General features: G+C 35.9%; 1 protein-coding gene across 1 annotated transcript; it reads right to left on the bottom strand.

The window, feature by feature from the left end:
• Positions 1–7,753: 7,753 nt before the first annotated feature.
• LOC149820240 (putative glycosyltransferase At5g03795) lies at positions 7,754–22,178 on the bottom strand. Its single transcript, XM_089982262.1, has 6 exons — positions 21,975–22,178; positions 21,591–21,878; positions 19,991–20,277; positions 18,533–18,765; positions 10,437–10,594; positions 7,754–8,289 (listed from the first exon to the last, which is right to left on the bottom strand). The coding sequence occupies exons 1-6, from the start codon at positions 22,146–22,148 to the stop codon at positions 8,188–8,190; spliced, it is 1,242 nt and encodes a 413-aa protein (XP_089838388.1). The 5' UTR covers positions 22,149–22,178; the 3' UTR covers positions 7,754–8,187.
• Positions 22,179–22,550: the final 372 nt, after the last annotated feature.

Raw genomic sequence — 22,550 nt, forward strand, 5'->3', positions numbered from 1 at the left:
ATGTTAAGGCATTGATAACCACGATGGCAACTATTATACTAGAGAAAAACATGCCTTTCTGTTTTATAGTCGAGCTTATTGGAATGATAAGGTCTAAGATAGGAATAACATGCATATCCACAAATCTCCAAGAATTTATAATGAGGACATTGCTTAAATAATATGTCAAAAGAAGACTTGTTTTGATTAATAGTTGAAGGAATACGATTTATCAAAAATACAATTGTACAAACTTGGTAGAAACAATAAAATGACGCATCAAGATCAACCCAATATCCATAATATGACGGTGCTTCCTCTCTGCAGTCATTTTGTTTATGTGAATATGGACATGAAAATCTATGTGAAATTTCACACTCATGCAAAAATGGATCTAAAGTTTTATATTCACCTCCTCCATCAGTTTGTAAAGATTTTATTGTTTGGTTAATGAATATTTCAACCTTTGATTAAACAACCAAAAAAACACTAACAACCTTAGACTTATGAGCAATCATATATATCCAAGTAAATTTAGAAAAAGCATCAATAAAATGAACATAATAATGATAGCAGTCCAAATTAATAACAGGAGCAGGCCTGCAAACATCTGAATAAATGAGTTCAAGAGGTTCAAAAACTTTATGAAGAGATCTAGAAAAAGGTAATGCATGGCTTTCCCCTTGTTGACAAGCATCACATTCATGATGTATAGAATTCTGAAAATAGGGAAGTCCATATCGTTGTAATACTTTCTGCCAATGATCTAATGAAACTCTTTCTCCTACTAGAGCCACCACCTATACTTTATTACTTTTATTTTTTGTTGAATAAAGTGTTATCTAATAAAGTACTTAATTGTTCCTCTCTCTGATGATCTCTTTCCCTGAAGCAGGATCCTTAACACAACAATGTTCAGGGTGAAATTAAAAAACAACATTATTATCACGAGTAAACTTATTTACTTAAAATAAATTTCTTGTAATATGAGAAACATGCAAGACATCTTTGAGAATGAATTTTGAATCATCAACAAATAAACATAAAGAACGAATATTTTGAATTTTCAAACATGATCCATCACCTATTTTAATAGTATCTTTTCCTTCATATGAGGCGTGCAGAGAGAGTATTCAAGTCTTGAGTAATGTGATGCTTCAGAGTATGGGTACCATTTGCCTTCATATAAATTAGAAGCAAAGGCTTGATATGCTTGAGGCTGGGATTCATATTGAGAGTTTGAATTCTTTGAAAAGTTTCAAGTGAACTGGAAACACCTCTTGGCTGTATAACCTGACTTCTTACAATACTAACAAATCATAGTATCATCACATGTTTCATTTGAATCCATTTTTCCTTGATTTTGGCCTCTAAGTCATCCTCTATTATTATTTTGGAACTGTCTGGGTTGACCACCAAAATTTTGATGCTGAATTAAATTTGCAGACAGATTAGTTGACACTTCCTCTACATCACTCATTTGTGCTTCTTCAATGAGAAGAAGGCTATGGAGCTCTTCAACAAAAACATGTTCTTTACATGTTGAGATGGAGGTTTTAAAGATAGTGTATTCTTGAGGGTGACCTCTCAAGAGATGTACAATAATGTCTTCTTCATTGACAAGATGTAAGGCAATATCTCATTAATGAGAGAACATTTTTGCCTCTAAAAATACTCATTTATGGTCTTGGAACCTTTCCTTAAATTATGCAGTTGTTCCTTTAACTACAAAACCTTGGAATGTGACTAAGAAACATAGGACTTTTTAAGAGTATGCCATACTTCATAGAAGGACTTAAGCCCAACAACTTAGGCATGAACATGCTTAGAAAGCGACTAAATAATCCAACTAATGAGCAATTAGTCATGTCTCAACCAAGTCAAATATTCATGATTAACAACTTGGGTTATGCCATCACTGCATATAATATATTTGTTCGGGCAAGTTTTCAACCCATTAATGAACCCATAGAGATCATAGGATAGAATGAGAGAAGTAAATTGAGACTCCCATAAAAAAAAGTTGTCTGCAATTAACTTAGTGCTCAAAAAGTATGACAGACTAGTAGGATCTAGCAAAATCAGCTAAGAAGAATAACTTGATTGTGAAGAGGATGAATCTGTCATTGAGATCCTGAATGAATTATGATCTTGAGACAACTGATGCACAATCTCTGAGGTTGGCTTTGATGCCAAAAAAGAGTAAAAAGAGGGAGATAGGAAGAGCTAAGGATGACATAGAGAGCATGCTAAATTCAACATGGTTCGATGAATACACTACATCCATTGATGAATCCTCACACACTCAACTGCAATCGGCATGTGAAGGCCTCTATTTATATTGAATTACATAGGAGGGGCACGATCCTTAAAGATAGGATCAAGAGTGGATCAACCCATATGGATAAGACTCCTCTTTAACAAATTCGATTATGGAAGTGTCCTGCCTAGCTGAACCTTTGATGACTCCTTATTTGCCGCTCCTTCTAGAGCCTTCATAGGGGACATCTAGGGTGATGTACTCCTTAATGAAGTCATAGCTTTGACTAGAGATCTTTCTTTAGAGACCATAATTGATAAGACTCATGCATAATGGAATTACCTGAAGTCTTCTGCTTAGGTGGAAACATAGAGGTTTTCCTGTGAGGTCACTTTGATGGAGAGGGACTCTTAGTAGCAAATGACATCTTAGCTAAATCCCTATCAACAATTGCAATTATTGGATCTGGAGTTGAATCTGAATCCAATTCTATTACTTTAACAATGATGTTTTGATATTTAAAAAGCGATGATTCATATTTTAAGGCTTTGTTTGTGGTCTCCAGCCCCTTTTGCTCCACTGTGATTTTTTGTGACTAATTTTGGCAACTATTTCCTCACAAGTATCGTTGACAAAACTTTATCAATGACTTTTTTAGTGTTCAGAACATCATCGGTGAGAAGATATTCCAGTAAGCATATTGTTAACGATTGAAACAACAAGAGGAGGATGTCGTGGTTATGGTGGAGAAGTTTTTAGAGAGGATAGAAGGTAGAGATGTTGAGGTGGTGAATGATGTTGATGGTCTTCAGCTGAAAGAGAAGGCCCCAATTGTAGAGAGTAGCACAGAAAGATGCTGAGGAGTTTGAGGATGTGAAAGATGAGCCCTTGAAAGAGCAAGTGCATGCTCTGAGTCAGATTGCAAGATTCACATGCTTAAGAGTTGGATTGTAGAGGAGACAATTTTGCCTCAATTATTTGCTTGAGAGAAGAGAGGGTCTACAGACAAAAATAATAATTTGACTGACAATAAGAAGCCAAAGAACGAATCCCTTGATGTTGAGCCTTTCCTTATTTCATTAATTAATGACCCTGTGTGACGAAGTCCACCGAACCCAAGTAGAGCGCTTTAGAATTCAGGATACACTTTCAATTGCATAAAGAGTCCATGCAGGAAAAAATATATGCCTCCCATTGGCTGTGATAGTGGGCATGTGCAACATTCTAACCCTTCATCTTTGCAAATGTCAAAACCTAAGCTAGTTGATAATGATTTTCATGAAGTTTGTAATGAAGTTCTCATTTCTACGATGCAGCCCCCAAGTCCATTGCTATATACTGTAAATGCTTATAACATGTTCATTTTTTTAATGAATGAAATGAATATATGTATGAATATGTTCATTTCTAAATGATTGAAATGAATATACATATATACATATACATATATACATATACATATATATATATATATATATATATATATATATATATATATATATATATATATATATATATATATATATATATACACACAGTTAGAAGGATGAAGAAATGAAAAAATATATTAGTTAAAAGAGGTCGGGGTAGGCCTAAGAAGACTTGGATGGAGATGATAGGAAAGGATATGAATGCTTTGAATCTCATCGAGGACATGGCATTGGATAGAAATGATTGGAGGAGAAGGATTCATGTGGAAGACCCTGAATGATTTTTTTTTGGTTCATATTGCCGACCCCAATTGTTTTGGGATGAAGGCGTAGTTGTTGTTATATATATATATATATATATATATATATATATATATATATATATATATATATATATATGAGCAGGTGGTCTAATTTTTGAATGAATGAATGAAATGAATGACTGTATGAGCATGTTTATTTTTTAGTGAAGGAATGAATATATGATTGGATGAGCAGATTCATTTTTAATGAATAAAATGAATATATGTATGAACATGTTCATTTTTTAATGAATAAAATGAATTATTATATCAACAAGTTATTTTCGTGCGGATCTCGGGAGTACTTGAAGATGGACATCCACAAATATTTGATCAGGTTCACACATTTTGATGAACAAATATGTCTAATTGATAAGGTTAGCAACTCATATGTGAATGTTGTCTAATTATGGTGAGTTTCACAACTCTGATGTGTATTTACATTCATATATTCATACATTCAACATGCAAATATAAGAAAATGCACACACTAAAAATTTGCACAGATCTCCCTATATTTGTGAATCTCATTGATGATCAGCTACAAAGGAGATCCATACAGTTCTATGCAAACTTCATATAATATATGCAAACTTAGTAGAATATATGTGAATTGTTGACATGTTTCAGTCACAGGAAGTTCACATATTTGGTTATGCAGATTTCATGAAGTATGAAAAAAAAATTATGAATCTACATTTTAGAAAGAGTTTGTGAAACCTAGAGAGTGTACCAATATAGTTTACGCAAAAATCGAGATTTTGTGAAAACATCATGTGAATATAGTTTTTAGTGAGAGGTTGCGAGATCCAGAGAGTGCAAAGATGTATCATGTGAAACTCGAGAGGCAAATCACATGTTTAGAAGAAAAATTACATATTTGGAAGAAAATTCACACATTCACATATTTGAGAAGAAATTTACATATTTAGGAGGAAATTTGCACATCTGAAAGAAATTTGCTTATGCAAAAGGTAAAAAGATCAATTTATAGCTGACAAATTGTAAAGTTTCTAGGTTTCAGTTACAGAAAGTTTACATATTTAGTTATGCAAACTTCAGACTATGTATGCAAAGATAGTTTGCCAAGTTTTTAGAGGTTTTAGTTACAGGAAGTTCACAGATTTAGTCATGCAAACTTCATACAATATATTCAAATTTAGTTAAATATTTATGAAGTTACGACAAGTTTTAGTTACAGAAAGTTTAGAAAATTCACTTGTAAGAAAGGTAAAAAGGTCCTTTTAAAGACAAGAATTTGGGAATTTGAACATCAGGTGGATTTCAAAAATTGTAAGACATTTAAAAAAATAAGCCATATTTGTTGTACAATACAGTCATTTTCTGTTAAATATATGTGTTCACGTTATATGCAGCATTGTTGCATGCTGGGCATGCAGTGACCTACTTGACAACCACCCATCTTGGCATTTCTCATAAATGGGTATGGTATCCATCTCAAGAAATGTTAAGATCAATGGTCATCAGCATCATGGCTGCATACTAAGCATGCAATGACCTTGCATAAAAAATGCCTTCTAATGAAGACGTATACCTATTGCGATTTTTCTAATGGCAACAAATTAATACAAAATAAAAAATGAATTTTTTCCTTGCCTATTTCTCTCTTCTTTGAGCTGAAACATTAATGGTTGGCCCTTGTCTTTGATCAGGTGGGCTGGAAGGAAATCCTCCTTTGTGGAGGGTCTTTCATTCACCTCTTTGATATGGGATTATTTCATAAAAATGAATAATGCACCCTGCCCAAACACGAACACGAAACCAAGAGATACATTTCACCTACAACCAATAAAAGGAAGAAAAACTCCTATTAGTAAAGATGATCAAAATCTAATCAGTGAAACCAAATAAAACACACACACACACACACACACACTCTCTCTCTCTCTCTCTCTTTATATATATATATATAATAGTTGGTGCTATTGATAGCATAGAACTATTGAGCTGGAAATCACAGGTTTAAGCTTTATCAATTCAATCTAACCACATAGATGTGTTCAACATGGTTTGTTTGCTAAGGATCAAACTTTAGATGGTGTTTTTTGGATCTAAAAATACGAGTTTCTGAGTTTTGAAGTTTCAGTGTATTGTGAGCTGTTGATTTTTGACGCCCTTCAAAAACCTGGTTAGATGTGTCACAATAACATGATTCAAAACTCATTTTCCACCAAACAAACCTTATAGATTACATCCATAAGATCTGGTCTATAAGAAAATCTAAAAAATATGAAAAAGTGATTTGTGCACAAATATTTCCATGCCTTCAATTGCACCACACAAGACTCCTGGAAATTCCTCCCAAGAATGAGATTCGTGGTTATGGTTACAAAGATGGTCAATTGTAAGCAGTTGCAAGGTTATGCTTTCTCTACTGGTCTAATGTGAATTATTCAACATTTGTTCTCACATTTGAGCAGCTTGACAAAGAAAGCGACCGCACAGAGCATCATTGTTAAGGCAACAAAATTTGGTGAACTCCCAAAATTGTGTAAAAAGGTTGGTAGTGGCAAAATGACTAGAAAAAGAGTTTCTTAAAATATTGACAAGACAATGCCATCCTGGAAGACTTTATTTCCGGAACACGATTAAAAAGTGAGCCTTTTTTTTTTCCTCGGTTTCTTTTCAACACCTAATTAAGACCTACTGCTTTTTGGGAGCAAAAGTCTAAACTGGAACCACTTATATAAATGAAATAAGGAAAAAGCAACATGAACGAACTCAGAGGCCGTTATATCCCACTTGACCTTGTGATTCCAACTGTAAGATCCATACCCCAAAGTCAACTTGAGTGAAGACAATGGGAAGTGGAAGGCTATCTGTTTAACGAAAATAAAACCAATGTAGTTGTGCTGAAGAAGAAACATGATTCAGCAAATCAATAGTGATATCGTGCCGGCTAGTGTCTGTTTCTAATAGCAAGCTTGCTGAGTGGAACCAGCAAGTCCGGTCCATGAATCAAGAATTTTGTCTAGACCACTGCGTCCAATCCCACAAAACTTGGTGAATGAACATGTTTAGCACATAGTGCCTAGCGATGCGTGGAGCTTAGTTTCTCGTGAACATTTACTCGCATCATTGCAAACGTCAGAAAGTGGGGCTATGATTTATTCCCTCATAAAATGTGAGTCGGAGTCACGGGGTGAAGTTCGTTTACTTCCCATTCGGGGTGAGGCTTGTGACCCCGATTTTCTCAATAGAATCCATCAAAGGGCCAAGCAAACATGTTGCAAAGCGAAGGTACATGCCAAAAGGCATAACATTTTTCCTTTTTTACTCCTATAGTCTGAAATGGACAACTTAAATACGTAAAACTACATTGCACAAGATTCCATATAATCCACCAAGAGCCAAAAGAGAGGAGAGAGAGAGAGAGACCCTTGAAAACGGTCTCACAAACAGAGGTAGAGATCTGCGTAGCTGGTGACATTGATCTCATCAGCCCCCCTTTTATTGAATCTTTTACAATAAATGACCTTATCCGGTCATTTGAAAAAGTGTCAGTAGGCATAGTAATAAGTTAATAACATTTTATTGTCGAATTTAAAATGATGCGCTTCTCAAACAGAGGGATGTTACAGTGATCCGATACCTCGGTCCAATCAGGCCTTAGAATTTGTCAAATGAATGATTTTCCAAATCTCAATGTCTCTTTATTTGGACCCAGTTTCACGTTAGACAGGTCCATATTAACACATCAGCATAAATCAAAACAAGGAATAAAGTAGAAATAGACAAAATACCTAAATTAAAAAGATACATTAAATAAAAAATACAAATATTTCAGAAATTCAAAGAACCGTGGTCTGTCGTTTTTCATTCGCTATATTACACGTCGTCCTCTTTCCTCTTTACACGAGCACAAGAAAATAATATAGTTCTAATTCCCAAGCCTCAATTCTCATTACTTGGCTGACCATATTAGAAGTGGCCAAGATCAAGTGTTTGCGTTCCTGTGGAGCAGAAAAAATGGTTGCCCAATATGATCTGCTGTGCAGCATCCACATCGGAGGGTCCTGCGCTTCCGGCAAGTCCTCGCATTAAAGCCATTTCAGTAGATTTTCGAATTGTAACATGGTAAAGGAAATAAAAAGGTTTTGCAATTCTCAATTTCGTGCTGCAAACTGCACTCCTCTAGTTGAATCCCTGACCTCCAACGGAAACACCGAATGTTGACGTTCTTGAGCAAAGGCATCTAATACTTGATGACATGTCGCCTTAGCCAGAGCTCATACATAATCATGTGGAATGCGTCAAAACTGACAGGAGGTGAATGCCACTCAAAGTGTTTTTGGACCTGTTGAAACAAAAATGGCAATCAGATGAGGAACAAAATCTGCCATTTCCAAGATACATTCCCACAACATTTCTTTCTTCAATACTTTGCTTACTTCAGTTGGATGGAATTGGGAGAGTCTGAATCAAACAAAAAGGTGAAATTTCATCACCAGCTGCTCAGGAGGTAGACTGGAAATTGCTAAAGGTGGGACTGATGAAAATCAACTTATCAGGTCTTGACTCTATGCATGACAGAACATGGTTCCTAGAGAACCTTACTCAAACGACATAAATTTTCCTAACATCGTGGTTGCCCCTTCAGTCACAGAGAATCGGAGCCTATGAATAGATATTATTTTATCATGTTCCTTATTCTACTAATAAGACCTCCAAATCAGCAGAAATATCACAAAAGTAGATCAATGAGCATTCGTTTTCCTCAGGTTTTTATGTAGCTATTTTATTCTAATCAGCATTTTATCGTAATGTCACAATACTCCTGAAACTAGTTTTAGGGCTTATCATACAGCAGTACCTACACTTGTGAAATTGCCGCTTTGATCTTTTTTTTTAATCTTTAAACAAGTTCAGCCAGTTTTGGTTGGATTTTTTAGGTATATTAGGGTTGCTTCTGACCTCTTAACATATTAAACTTATTTTTCTCACATTAGATGTGCATTTTGGGCTTTCCTAGAGTTAGAGTTTTAGAGGTTTTGGGGGTACTTCCTCCTATTCTCTCTAAAATCTAAATCAGCAATGAAAGGGAATCGGTTTTCCACTCATTGTGGACAAGGAAGGTGATATATATTCTTCTATTTTATTATGTTCTGAGGCAAGAAATCCTTTACCTTGGATCTACAAGTAATTTAGTGATATAGCCCCCCAAAAATGCAATGATAAAGGAGAGAATAGATGAATTATTACACTAGTTTTCACATGTTCATATAAATGGTTCATTGTTTTGGGGCTTTGAGTATAAATTAACTGTGTGAGGAAAAGGTTGCAGATCTAGAAATGATCTAGCATAGCGATATTGCAAACCACCTGGTTTCGGAAGAGATCAATGATGCATCATTCTTGTAAGACTCATAATTCATGGCAAGATATATGCATTCAAATTTCATGTTGTATGATGCAACCTCTACGTACAACAATGCAATACTCTTAGTATTCCAGCCAATGTTTTAGAAAGATTATTGCCAACTTAAAATAAAGGAATAAAATAAGGGCACAACCACTGTCAGAAGTTATATCAGATTCTAAAGATGAAATGATTGATGAAGATAAACCATCTTCACGGCAACCAACATCAGAAATTTCAGAAACTTCCTGGAAGCGAGGACATAACTCAAACGAAATTTTAAATGACACATTTAGAAAAACTTTGGAAGTAGTTGTCCTAAGGTGTTTAGAGTTAGGTTTTAGAAAATTAGAAGATAATATGTTTTTAAATTGGCTTGATTGTTGCTTAAGATTTTTCCTTTTTGTCCATCACCAAAATGTGAATGCTTTTTACAAATTTGTAATTGCGCTTGTTGACTCTAATCTGTTGTATGTTTATTGCATTATTTAGATTTATTCCTAATCACAATTATGCGATTTTTTAAACATTTAAGTTTATATTATGCACATTTAGGACCCTTAGGATACATCATTATATGATGCCATTTTTTGGCAATTATGGTACAAGTTACAATATGCATTGCACAACATTCGTTGTTATCACCTTATGGTTTAAGAATATGTCCACTCACTGAATTACTACAAATAAACTATCACAGAAAACAAGGTAAACAACTCCTACTTAAAAGGTAATCTAAATATTTTAATATATAATGACTTTGAAGAGGTTTCCTCTAACTTTCTCATCACTCTTAATACTACTCATTCCAGTCTTAAGTCTGAGAGCAGACCAAGCATATGATACAAAAACCAAGGCCATAGAATATGTCAAAGTCAAACTGTAAACAGGATGTGGCAGCATTTAAATTTCTGTAAGAAATACAGCAGCATTAGACCATTAGCATAAATTATTGCAGAACAACCTGTCTAGATGCACATAAAGGAAGATACGCTCATTTCCAACGAAAAGTTCTAACTGCTCAACCCAACAACAATGCATTATGCAGCTGTCTGTAATGAATCATATACATGCAGAAGTTTTACCTCAATCAAACGCTTATGCAAAGAAACAAATTCTTCGTTTGATACAGCCTTCAGGATAGATTTCAGTTTATAGACATCACTCTCTTTTAGTATCAGAGAGAACTTCCGCCAGTCAAGGATGTCATTAAAAGGCAAATCATAGTAGTTGGATAAAATCACTGCAAAAAAAAAAAGAAAATGAACAAAGAGAATACTAAGACCTGCTCAGCAAATAAGCTTCTCTAAGGAACATAATCAACAAGGATGAAAGTAAATGTTCACATGTCTGCATCTGTCATGCATTTTTACATGTGTGTGTACATGTATGAGTGTTCAATTGCATGAACGTGTGCATATGGGCATGGGAGGAGGGGTAGAGTCAGAGGTGGGAAATGGGCCGGGCGGCCCAGCAGCCGGCCTGGCCTAGACCGTCATGGACCGGGCTTGGGCCTATAAATTAGGCCCAAGCTATGTCACACGGACTCTTCTAACAGGGCACCGCACCCGCGTCGCACCCAGGCGGGTGCGACCCTTGGACATAGCTTCCTTTATGTTAGGCGAAGTCAACCACACTGAGGTCCATTTTTATCCAAAAGTAGATTCAGTTAACCCTAATCAAGTCCATTTTTATCTATATTATATACATAAATGCACACAAATACACATAGTGTTAACTTAAAACTGTTAAAAATTATATATATATCCTTCCCGCACCCCCGCACCCAAGTTTTTTTAAAGTGCCGCACCGCCGCATCCGCACCCGCACCTATGTGACATAAGGCCCAAGCTTGGCCCTATAAATTAGGCCCAAGCTTGGCCCAAACCGGCCTGCGGCCCATGTATATATATATATATATAACATAAAATATATATTTTATATATAATATGATATATATTATATATAATATAATAGGTCCGGCCTGGGCCGATTAGGCCCACATGCCCAACTTGCGGGCTGTGGGTTGGAGTTTTCCCAACGGGCCAGCCCAAACTGGGCTTTCGGCCCGGCCCGTTGCCCACCCCTAGGTATAGTGACTCAAAGTTCAGCTTTTCTGAGAACTCCTATTTTTATTAGTGTGTATTAATGAAAACATTTTCCTGAATTTACAAGAAACCCATTTTCCAATAAATTCTCTTTTTACATTTAGTTCTATTAATACCTTGTCCCACTACAGACTACTTCAGAGATTATGCACATCATTAGTGATCCTTATGCAAATAGTCAGCTAGTATTATGATCTCCATTTTAACTATTTAATTTTTTCATTAAAGATCCTTTCCAGTGCATGATCATTAACTATACACTTCACTTAGCATGTGTATCCCGTGTAGATACGACACGGTACTTGGACACTTCATAGATGCGATATGACACTTCATGGACATAGTCAAACCAGCTTCACCAACAGTAAACATTGTGTCACTAACTTTATCTATTCCTTTTATGATGTTATTTACTTATTTCATATTCACATGAGTTCTTTTTCTTATAAAATTTGTCAACAATTACACTACATTTCAATTCAACTTAGTTTCATTTTTTGCTGTTCCTAATTATAGTGATTTAAAATTGCTATTTTAAGCATACACACATATCTATATGTGTGAAGAGCTGTGTCCTTGTCTCCTAGTTTTTGAAAATTATCGGGCGTATCCGGATCACAACTCACTCCTGCATCCATATCCATGTGACATAGAACATTAGAAATGGAACGTAACATAAATGAGACACCAAGACAGTGGGTTAACAGGCAATAGATACCCAAACCAAATGAACGTGTCATAGTGAAGCAAGCATTTGAAGAAAGGAAAACATCAAATCAAAGCTAATTAAAGTTGACCCTTTTTCAAACACTACTCCTGCCAGTGGTTCCATTTTGTAAGCATGCATACAGAATCTCTGGAAATTTTCTAAAATGTTTTAAATACAAAATAAATTCAAAATAAACTGAATATAATCTAAATATATATGCTATATCTAATATATATATATATATATATATATATATATATATATATTACAACAATTATAAACTGAAAATATAATTATAGATTATAAATTGAATACAAACTTGTATGTATGGAGGAGGGTAAAATGGTGTGTCGAGGTGTCTCTAATGAAGTAAGCGGAAATAGATATAAGGAATGCTAAAGCATACCCAATGTCCTATAACGGACACCCACAAGTGTAACCACAATGAACAAGTCCACAAGGGACAAATACAAAAGCCAATAAAGGGCTTACAAATAAAAAAGGATGTTATTGAGCATAAGGGCTTGCAAAAGCCTATTTTACAAAGGGGTTAACACCCCCATTTATATGAAGAATTAAATCAAGTGATGAAGATGAGGAAAAAAAACTCCCATGATTCTTAAGACTGCACTCATGTGCACCGTTGTAGGTGCATGTTGAAACTGACTGACTGCCGAGTAATGAATAAATATGTCAGAGACCCGACAAGTTGACGATAGAGAGTAGGATCTTCAAGAAGAGTTCAATCTTCCAATATTAATTTGGCATTGATAACTTCAGGGGTTTCTGTCTTCTTGTCATCGAAAATGTCACACTTTGAACAAATGTCAGCTGCAAGTTTCATTTGAAAAAGAATGTACCTTATGGAGGAGTACGCCACTTCAATACCTAAAAAATATCTTAAGAATCTAAGATCAGACATGTCAAAATTTTCTTTTAAAACTTTCTTGATATCATTAATTCTCTGCTTATCACTTCCAGTGATAATCATATGATTTACGTAAAGCAGGAGAATAACCACCAAAGACCATGTACTTTTCACAAAAAGAACAATGTCAGTATATCACGAATGAAAACCCAAATGTATCATTATATTGCTAAATTTATCATGCCAAGCTTTTGGGGCTTGTTTTAATCCATATAAAGCTTTGTTGAGTTTGAGAATTTTGTCATTACCAATACATAACCCTGGAGGTGGATCCATGTAAACCTCTTCATTTAGTTCACCATTTAAAAATGTATTTTTAACATCTAATTGATAAATATGTCATTTTTTAATAGAAGCAACAACAATAAAAGTCCTAACACTAGTCAATCTAGCAATCGGGGCGAAGGTTTCCTCATAATCAATACGGTATTCTTGAGAGTATTCTTTAGCTAGTAACCTAGCTTTCTAGCGTTTTAAGGATCCATCGCTCTTAGTTTTGACTTTATAGACCCATCTACATCCTATAGATTTATTTTTCATAGGTAACGAAGTTATTTTTCAAGTCTTTGCTTTTTTAAGTGAACTAAGTTCTAAGTTCATGGCTTCAACCCATTGAGGAAAATTCTTAGCCTCATTATAGTGAGATGGTTCATGGAATGACTGTAACGCAATTAGGCATGACCTATATTTTGGTGTTAAGGAATCATAGGAAACAAACATGTTAGGAGGATTGGAGACACAACTGGATCTTCTAAGTGAAGTTTCCTCTATGCTAGAATTCTGAGAGTATTTTTCCAATGAATTCATGGGAACTTGTTGACCACGCCGAATATAGGTTTGAATTGGTCTACTATCAATTATATCGTTTTCATCAACATTTTCATTTTCAATATTGTTAAGAGGAGTGTCCTCTTAGTCATTCATCGAATTTTCATTAGGAATCTCTTCTTCTTGAGGAAGAAGATCAAACAAGAAAGCATATTCGCTTTCGTTAATGTCTTTAGTTTTCTCAAAACCATTTTCATTTTCCAAAAAAGTTGCATCTTTAAACACATACAATTTGTTATTTTTGGACTCAAAGCATCTAAATCCTTTTTTATTTTCTCCATAACCTAAGAATACACATTCAATAACTTTTGGTGATAATTTATCTCTTTTATGTGAAAGAACAAAACATTTCAAACAAAAAATTCTTAACCTATTGAAATTGGGTATTCTTTCTAATAGTTTTTCATAGGGAGATATATTTTGTAAAGATGATGAAATCATTCTATTTATCAAATAAATTGATGTTAGAGTGACTTCGGCCCAAAAACTTTTTGGCATTTCTTTTGAAATAAGAAGAGTCCTAGTAGTTTCCAAAATGTGTCTATGTTTTCTTTCGGTTAAACCATGTTGTTGAGGAGTTTTAGGACAAGATTTTTTATGGCAAATTTCATTGGTTTCTAGATTCTTTTGAAACTCTTTTGACAAGTATTCTCCACCCAAATTGGACCTAAGGATAGAGATATTACTTAAAAATTGATTTTTGACAATCATATGAAATTTCTTAAAGAATGAGAAGACATTGGATTTTAAGTTAAGAAAATAAATCCATACATATCTAGTAAAGTCATCAATAAAAGTAACATAATATGAATATCCTCCTTTTGATATGACAGGAGAAGGCCCCCATACATTCGAATGAACTAATTCAAAAGGCCTCTTAGACACAAAAGTTCTATTTGGAAAAGGAGTGGATTTCATTTTTCCAAAAATACAATCCTTACAAACAAAATTTTTCTCATTACAAATTTTTTCTCAAAGAAAAAGAATACATTTTTGAGAAACTTGGATGTCCAAGTCTTTTATGCCAAGTCTCAAAATTTTTGTCTTGGACATAATTACAAAAAGAGTTGGTGGGAAGTTTCAAGTAGTTCATGCAATAGAGATCCCCCCTCCTATGGCCTTGCCCAATCTGCTTCCCAGACCGGAGATCTTAGAGGATAGTAAGAGGCAATGGCGGCACCAGATGTAGATGGAGATTTGAGTAGAATTTGAAGTGTCTCTGATAGTTGAGCAAGAGAAAAAGAATCTTTTCCTTTGGTTGAATCTTTCTTCCTTGGTGTGGTTTCTTTAACAGAAGCAACTCTAGGTTTGAGAGCTTCATTTATCTTGGGACAATTTGGTCTTATGTGTCCCGGTTCTTGACAATGATGGCATATGGCCTTCTTAATATTATCATTATAGTCATTTTGCCTCCCAAAATGTAGAGGCTTATAGGTCTTAACATGGTTTTCAGGTTTGGATACGGCTAAGAATTCATCTCTTCCTTTTATCATGCCAAGACGGGTTTCTTCTTGGCATATTTTGGCAATCACATCTTCTAAGAGAAGAGGCTTAGATCTATGGAGGAGAGAAGATCTAACTTGCTCATAATCGGGCTTAAGCCCATGTAAAAATTGAAAAAAGTATTCTTTTTCCATTTATTCTCTTCGAAGCTTCACATCTTCACTAGCCACCCACTTGGGTTCTAGGAGAGAGAGCTCATCCCAAAAGGGACTAAGAGAGCTAAAGTAGTCACGGACACACATGTCCCCTTGCTTAATGGTGCGAATCTTTTCTTGAAGAAAGAATTGTCTAGCGAGGTCTTTTTGAGTGTACATACCATTCATGAAGAACCATGCCTCGTTAGCTTTACAAAATTTGACAATGTTTGCACAAATTTTTAATTCCACATTGTTCATAAACTATGCAAGTATCTTTGCATGTTTACTCTCCCAATCCTTAATCTTGGATTGATATTCTTCAATCGCCTTGATTTGTGCACTTCCTTCTAAAGCCTTTTCTTGATCTCCTTCCATTTTGGTAAGTTGAAGTTGAGGTTCTGAAATGGTGCCCATCACATAACCCCAAAGCTTTTTGCCTTTGAGGTTGTTCTCCGTAGCGGATGCCCATACTAAATAGTTTGAACCATTTAGCTTGAAAGAAAGATCTATCTTTTGTTCACCCTCCATGGTGATAAAGAGAGAGAAGCAAGAAGAGAAATACAAGAAAAACAAATATAACTTTAACAAGAATCAATAGAACAACCTCCCTCTGATACCATATAATGAAGTAAGCAGAAATAGATATAAGAAATGCTAAAGCATACCCAATGTCCTATAACGAACACACACAAGTGCAACCACAATGAACAAGTCCACATGGGACAAATACAAAAGCCAATAAAGGGCTTACAAATAAAAAATGATGTTATCGAACATAAGGGCTTGCAAAAGCCTATTTTACAAAGGGGTTAACACCCCTATTTATACAACTCAAAAGGGAGACCATTGGGGGGCTCCCACTAAGAGTCGTTGGGAGCCCCCAACGGTCATATTAATGACTGTTGGGGGTCCCAACGACTCTTAGTTGGGACCCCCAATGCAATCCCATAAAAATAAGAAAAGAAATAAAAATAAAGAAGAAAAAGAAAAAGAAAAAGAAAAAGAAACTAAAATAAAAAAATGACTGAAATGCCCCTATTGGGCAGAAATACAAGAATACCCTTTATCGGGTATGACACATGTTTTAACAGTGTCGACGTGTGTCAACATGGGGACACGTGTGTCAACATGGGGACACGTGTGTCGACATGGGTACGGAGGGCAAAATAGAGTGTGCGTGTGACATAGGAAATTACTAACCCCATGTAGCAAAGCAATTGCAAAGAGTCAAGTAATGCATACAGTTGATCTAGTAAAGAAGTCATTAAAAACCCTTTATTCGTATTATACAACTGGATTAATGACTTGTTTGAAATTTTAACAGGATATTGGAACACAAGTGTATATCCAACATTGTGCACCCTAGTGGATAGGCCTTCAAGCAAATTCCATACCATTAGAAGAATCACATTCCATGTACTAATTCCTCATATCAGCTGGTTGGAAGGATGCCCAAAAGAGAACCTCATAACCACATCTTATACTAAGTAACATAACGAGTTCCATTCTTTTGATGATTAGATGCTAATGTATTATAAAAGAGTGCCTCTTTAATTAAAAGGACGTTTCCATAAGGGTTCTATCAGTAGGTTATTCTTACATGGTGTTGTATTATAAAAGAGCGCCTCTTCAATTAAAAGGATGTTTCTAAAAGAGTGCTATCAGTAAGTCAATCTTACAAGGTGTTGAAGGCAACTAAGAAGCACAAGGAAGATAGAGAGAGCATGTCACAGAGATGTGTATGTTAAGATGGAAGATCAAGTTAGGAAAAAAATAAAACTATAAATGAATATACCAAAAAAGCAAAAAGCATCTAGGACTAGAAGTTATACCAATAAAAGAAAATATTAGATAATGTCGTTTAACACTGTTTGGGAATTAATATGAAGACCTATTACAACACCAGTAAGAAAGGTTGACACGACGCAAGGCAAGGAATTAGGAAAAGAGATTAAAGACTTGGAAGCAGGCAGTGAGAGGTGATATGCCAAGTTGTAGCTCTAGATAGGAAGAAATGGAAAAACAAGATTCATAATGCCAACGGTATGAATTAGGGTAAGGCATGATGATCATGATAATGACAAATCATTCCTGATGTTGCATCCAGACTTGGACATATGAGAACTCACTATCATGCACAATCACCACATTAAGTTCTACTTAGAACAATACCCAACCTATGTAACACGGACTGTTCTAACAGGGCACCGTACCCGCGTTGCACCCACACCCAGGCGGGTGCAACACTTGGACACAACTTCCTTTGTTTTAGGTGAAGTCAACCACACTGAGGTCCATTTCTATCCAAAAGTAGATTCAGTTAACCCTAATCAAGTCCATTTTTATCTATATAAATACATAAATGCATACACATACACGTAGTGTTAACTTAAAACTGTTAAAATATATATATATATACCCTCCACGCACCCGCGCACCCAAGTTTTTTTAAAGTGCCGCATCGTCGCATCCACACCCGCACCTATGTGACATAGTACTCAACATATTGATTGACGAGAGCATATGCACATCGTTATGTCTTCTCATACTTTTGGACCACGTATCTAATTAGGCCACTATGAGCATACTTGTTTCAAAACAAATCTAAGTTCCTAATCAGGTCAACCAAAGCTTGTTTTGGCTCAAATTGATTATGGCTAAAATAAGCCACAAGTAATGCACATATTTTTTGCTTTCAATAGAGAAAAGTAAACATCTAAAGAAACCACGGGGCATTTCACATGTAATAGGCCTATATATGGGATCCTAGTAATACAGCAAAACACGAAAGTTCTGTTTCCATTGAACAACAAGATTATATATCAGAATTGTCTTAAAATTCCAATAAGAACAAATAATTTCATGCTTAAAAGCAGCTTACAGAATGGACAAAACCGAATACAAGTTGCAAAATTCCCTGTTAAGAACTTAAATGTAAATACAGCATGCCATGTTTGAAAATTCTTACCAGGCACACATCCATAATGAATTGAGTCTGCTATCCGTGCACTGTTGACCTGAGAACCACCAGGGCATACGCAGAATTTTGTTCTATAAAACCTTTTTTGGTAAACCAACTCTCCAATGGCTCTACTTATACGGTTATTGCTTATGGCCAGCTCAGTGTCATTCTCCCATACACGTGCTAGGATAACCCTTATCCTAGAATTGCGATGACCCGCCCAAAATCCAAGCACTGTTCTGCAAAATGAAGAGAAATAAATCAGTCTCAACATGGTTTATGCAAAAAAGTGATAAATTTATATCAAACATTAAATGATGAAACAGCCTCATTCCTCAAACACAGATAACATGAGCTTAAGCCTTAAAGATAAACTGTGTCTAGAGTTTCAAAGCATTAAAATGGGAACATTTAAGCTATGCCCGTCAAAGCCACAAAACACACAGATAAGACATGAATTTATTAAATCCGCATATTTGTTCAATTATTTTATGTTTGGTACCATGAACAATAATGAAAATCTGCTTCAAAAGATGGAACACAATGAGATGACATAGGCATGCTGGTTAAACTCCCACTAGTGGTGAAAAATTTTATGCAGCTAAGAAGCTGAGGTCCACAAGCACTAAAATTGCAAATCTTGAGCTAGACCTTTCAAAGCAGAAAGCCTGGCAAGCAAATCTATTAATAAATCGGTACTTTGTTCTGTTATTTATGTTGGGTTCCACAGGAAGTAATTGAAAAGCCTCCTGCAGAAAAATGAGATATAATACAATTTATGTAAGTATTATATCAGTTGAATGCCCCCTAATAGAGTAAAATTTTTTTATGACTATTTATTTCAATTTTAGAATATACATGGGCAAGCCATGGGACCCAAGAAGCACTATGCATGAGTTGTTAATGGATTAGATGATATGCCTATAAGCCAATTACTCTTTCTGACACAAAAAGCTGCATAGTAGACCTGTGTGTTGTGTATCATACCCAGGCTATGTCACTTTTAGCAGGTATGTACTATCACTAACCATGGAACCCAGCTAAACTTTTTTCCCTTCCTAAAAGCCTACCCTTGCTTTAGATCAATATAGTATCAGCTACTGCACTGTCTAACTAGTGGTATGTAATATGGATTCACGTTAGAGTATTCACATCAAAGCATATCTACTTTAACGCTGAAGAAACACTTCCGAATACATGCTGCATACAAGCAATACAAATCATACATTTTCTGACAAAAAGCAGTTTAAGCACATGGTATTTCATGTAAATCAGTCACAGCACTAGAGAAACCCGGAAGAATGCAATTTCAAGAACCCTATAGAGCCCAACAGCAGCTGGGTACAGCGATAGTCTTTTGGCATATACATTTCAAGTTTACATGATTGCATGAGTCTAACCTCAGAGGCACTTTGGGATAGAAACTCTCAATGTAGGATATACTTTCAATAAGCATGCACTCACCTGTTTTCAATGTCATTTCCTCCAGCAGGCAATGCAAATGGCTGTAACACTTGAGGAAGGGCAACATCTTTGTGTGGTATGTATCCAACATCATAACTTGGAGAACAAACAACTCTAATGGCATTCTTCACAAGAAAAGGAAGCCCTTCTGTTGCCCTCACTCCAACATCATGACAGGTGACAAAGAAGTGGTCAGCACCCAGGGTCCTATTCCAATAAGGATACTTGCTTATAAGACCATCCACATATTTTTTGACAATTACTGTCATGTTCTCATACGATATGCCCTGCAGACACGGTGGCATGTCATATAACAAAATAAAAAGTATAAAGGATGAAATTAATATAAGTCAGCAATAAATTTCGCCTTTTAGATTCAAGAAGAAATAAATCCAGCAGCACAATTTATATAACATATGCAAGAAAAAAAAAACGTTTATAAGAAAATGGATACATATTGCAGCATGCATGTACAAATGTGCATGCATGCACATTTACAGATGATATTTTACGACACTTTGTAAAATATTTTGACTATTAACACAGGAGTGACAGGGACCTACAAACAGATACAGTATTATGAAAACATCATCATTGACAGCCGACAAATACTAATAAATGGCAAAAACTCGAATTTGACAGCAACAATAATGATTAATATCAGATTATTGTAGGGTGTCCCATTTAAGCAGATGTCCAGCGACCTAGGCCATCTTTCCTCTTTCGGAATGGAGAGAAACATTCTAACCTAGTGCCCAGGCAAATTCATCCAGAGGTGCCCATCGATATTTTGGCACCAACAGACATGGCCAGTTGCAATCCATTAACCCGACAAAATAACCACTGAAAGCATCTCTAGAATAGAGAAAATATCAATTGTATTGACTATTTTGGCCGAGTATTAAGCAGATCCCTCCTTTATTTTGACTTTTATTGGTCGCAAGTTGCAGCCAGTACACAAGTTATGTCTACTGTATCACCTCAAAGCTTGAGTGCGACATCTTCCTCAAGCAACTCATCACCAAACTTACTCTAACATGCTGTTCCCACTCATCTAAGAGGCAGCGTTTCCATAATTAAGTATATCCTCTACAGACTTGAACTCTTCTTTTTCCTAAGGAGAAACAAAATTGAAAGGTAGAAAAAGATAGCATGAGGAAATGATCAGAGACTGAATCCATGACACATGGATTGAAGAGGGGATAAAGAAGATGAGAAATCAATCAATCTGCTTAAGATAAACCCAAGAGTAATCCCTTAGTTTCAACTAAAAATGATGGGTTTTTTTTACTTAAACGTTATACAAAACATAAATCGGAAGAAAAACCTTGAAAAATGTACTTAATCATTTAATTACAACTAGTATTATCCTCACTGTAAGATGATTCCCCTTAGTTCCAACAAAAACTATGTACTTGATCAATACTACAAATCGTACCTCCTCACTAGCACACAAATTCCTATAATCATAAAATCGGAAGCAAAACCACGAAAAAATGAGTCAATTATCAATGACACAGATCTAATTCCTCAGCAACAGCACGAATCTTGATTTCCAAAAGTTAAACACCAAAGAAATGAAGCAAATCAAGAAGATCACCTTCCCTCTCATCTTATGACAAGAGATTGGGATGAAGAAGAGATCCGCCCTATCCGGATCGAGCGTCGTGAACCTGCTCTCTCTGATATTTTGGAAGAAGAAGCCCTCGCTCGCGTACTTTCCCGTGAGCTTCCGCGGGGTCTGGAAGTAAGTGTCCGGATCTCCATCCGGATATATGAACACCCTAAAATTCTTCTCCATCTCCGCGTAATTCCTCCGGAACACCTCCGGAGAGTGGTAGACGGACGAGAACCCGCCGTCGGCGTCGTCACCGGCATCTGAAACGGCCTTTACATGAAAACTCCCGCGTGAAAAAGACAAACTGCAGAAGAAAAAGAAAGAAATAGTAGGAAAACGGAACCGAAAAGGCTAGAAGGATCGTACCCTGGAGAGATTTACCGGGGCATCGAGGCGATCGTGAGGGGAGAGACGCAGGGATCTGAGGGAGAGGAACGTGCAAAAGATCAGGGTTAGCGTGACGAGGGTGAGGATGGATCGGTAGACTGAGCAAGAGGACGCCAGGCCGACGGCCATCGCCTGAATCTTCACCGTCTTCATCGCCGCCGTGAAACGTGGAAAGTATCGCCTGGCTCCGGGGAGGCGCGCGCTTTCGGGACGACCCTATTTATCATACTCGCCAGTCGGCAGCTCACTCACTAGTAGCGTGTCAATGAGTCGGGTTTGACCCCGGACTCGACCAGTACCAAACTCTATAGGGTCAGGGTTTGGTGATAAATAAGAAAGCCCGATTAGAATGTAGGTCGGACCTTTCAGGTCCGATTAATATATGAAGTCGGGTATGGTTTTTGAAATTTCATACTAGACCCAGTCCGAGCTGAGATCCAATTAAGATCCATAAATTTTTAGTAAAAAAATAATAAAATATATTATTTTATGGAGTATGGTCCAGGTTTGGTTCATGTAATTCTTATAAGATCCAGGTATGGTTTCTCTTATAGT

The sequence above is a fragment of the Nuphar pumila genome, chromosome 12 (assembly GCF_984573655.1).
Source record: "Nuphar pumila chromosome 12, dmNupPumi1.hap1.1, whole genome shotgun sequence".
Lineage (NCBI taxonomy): Eukaryota > Viridiplantae > Streptophyta > Magnoliopsida > Nymphaeales > Nymphaeaceae > Nuphar > Nuphar pumila.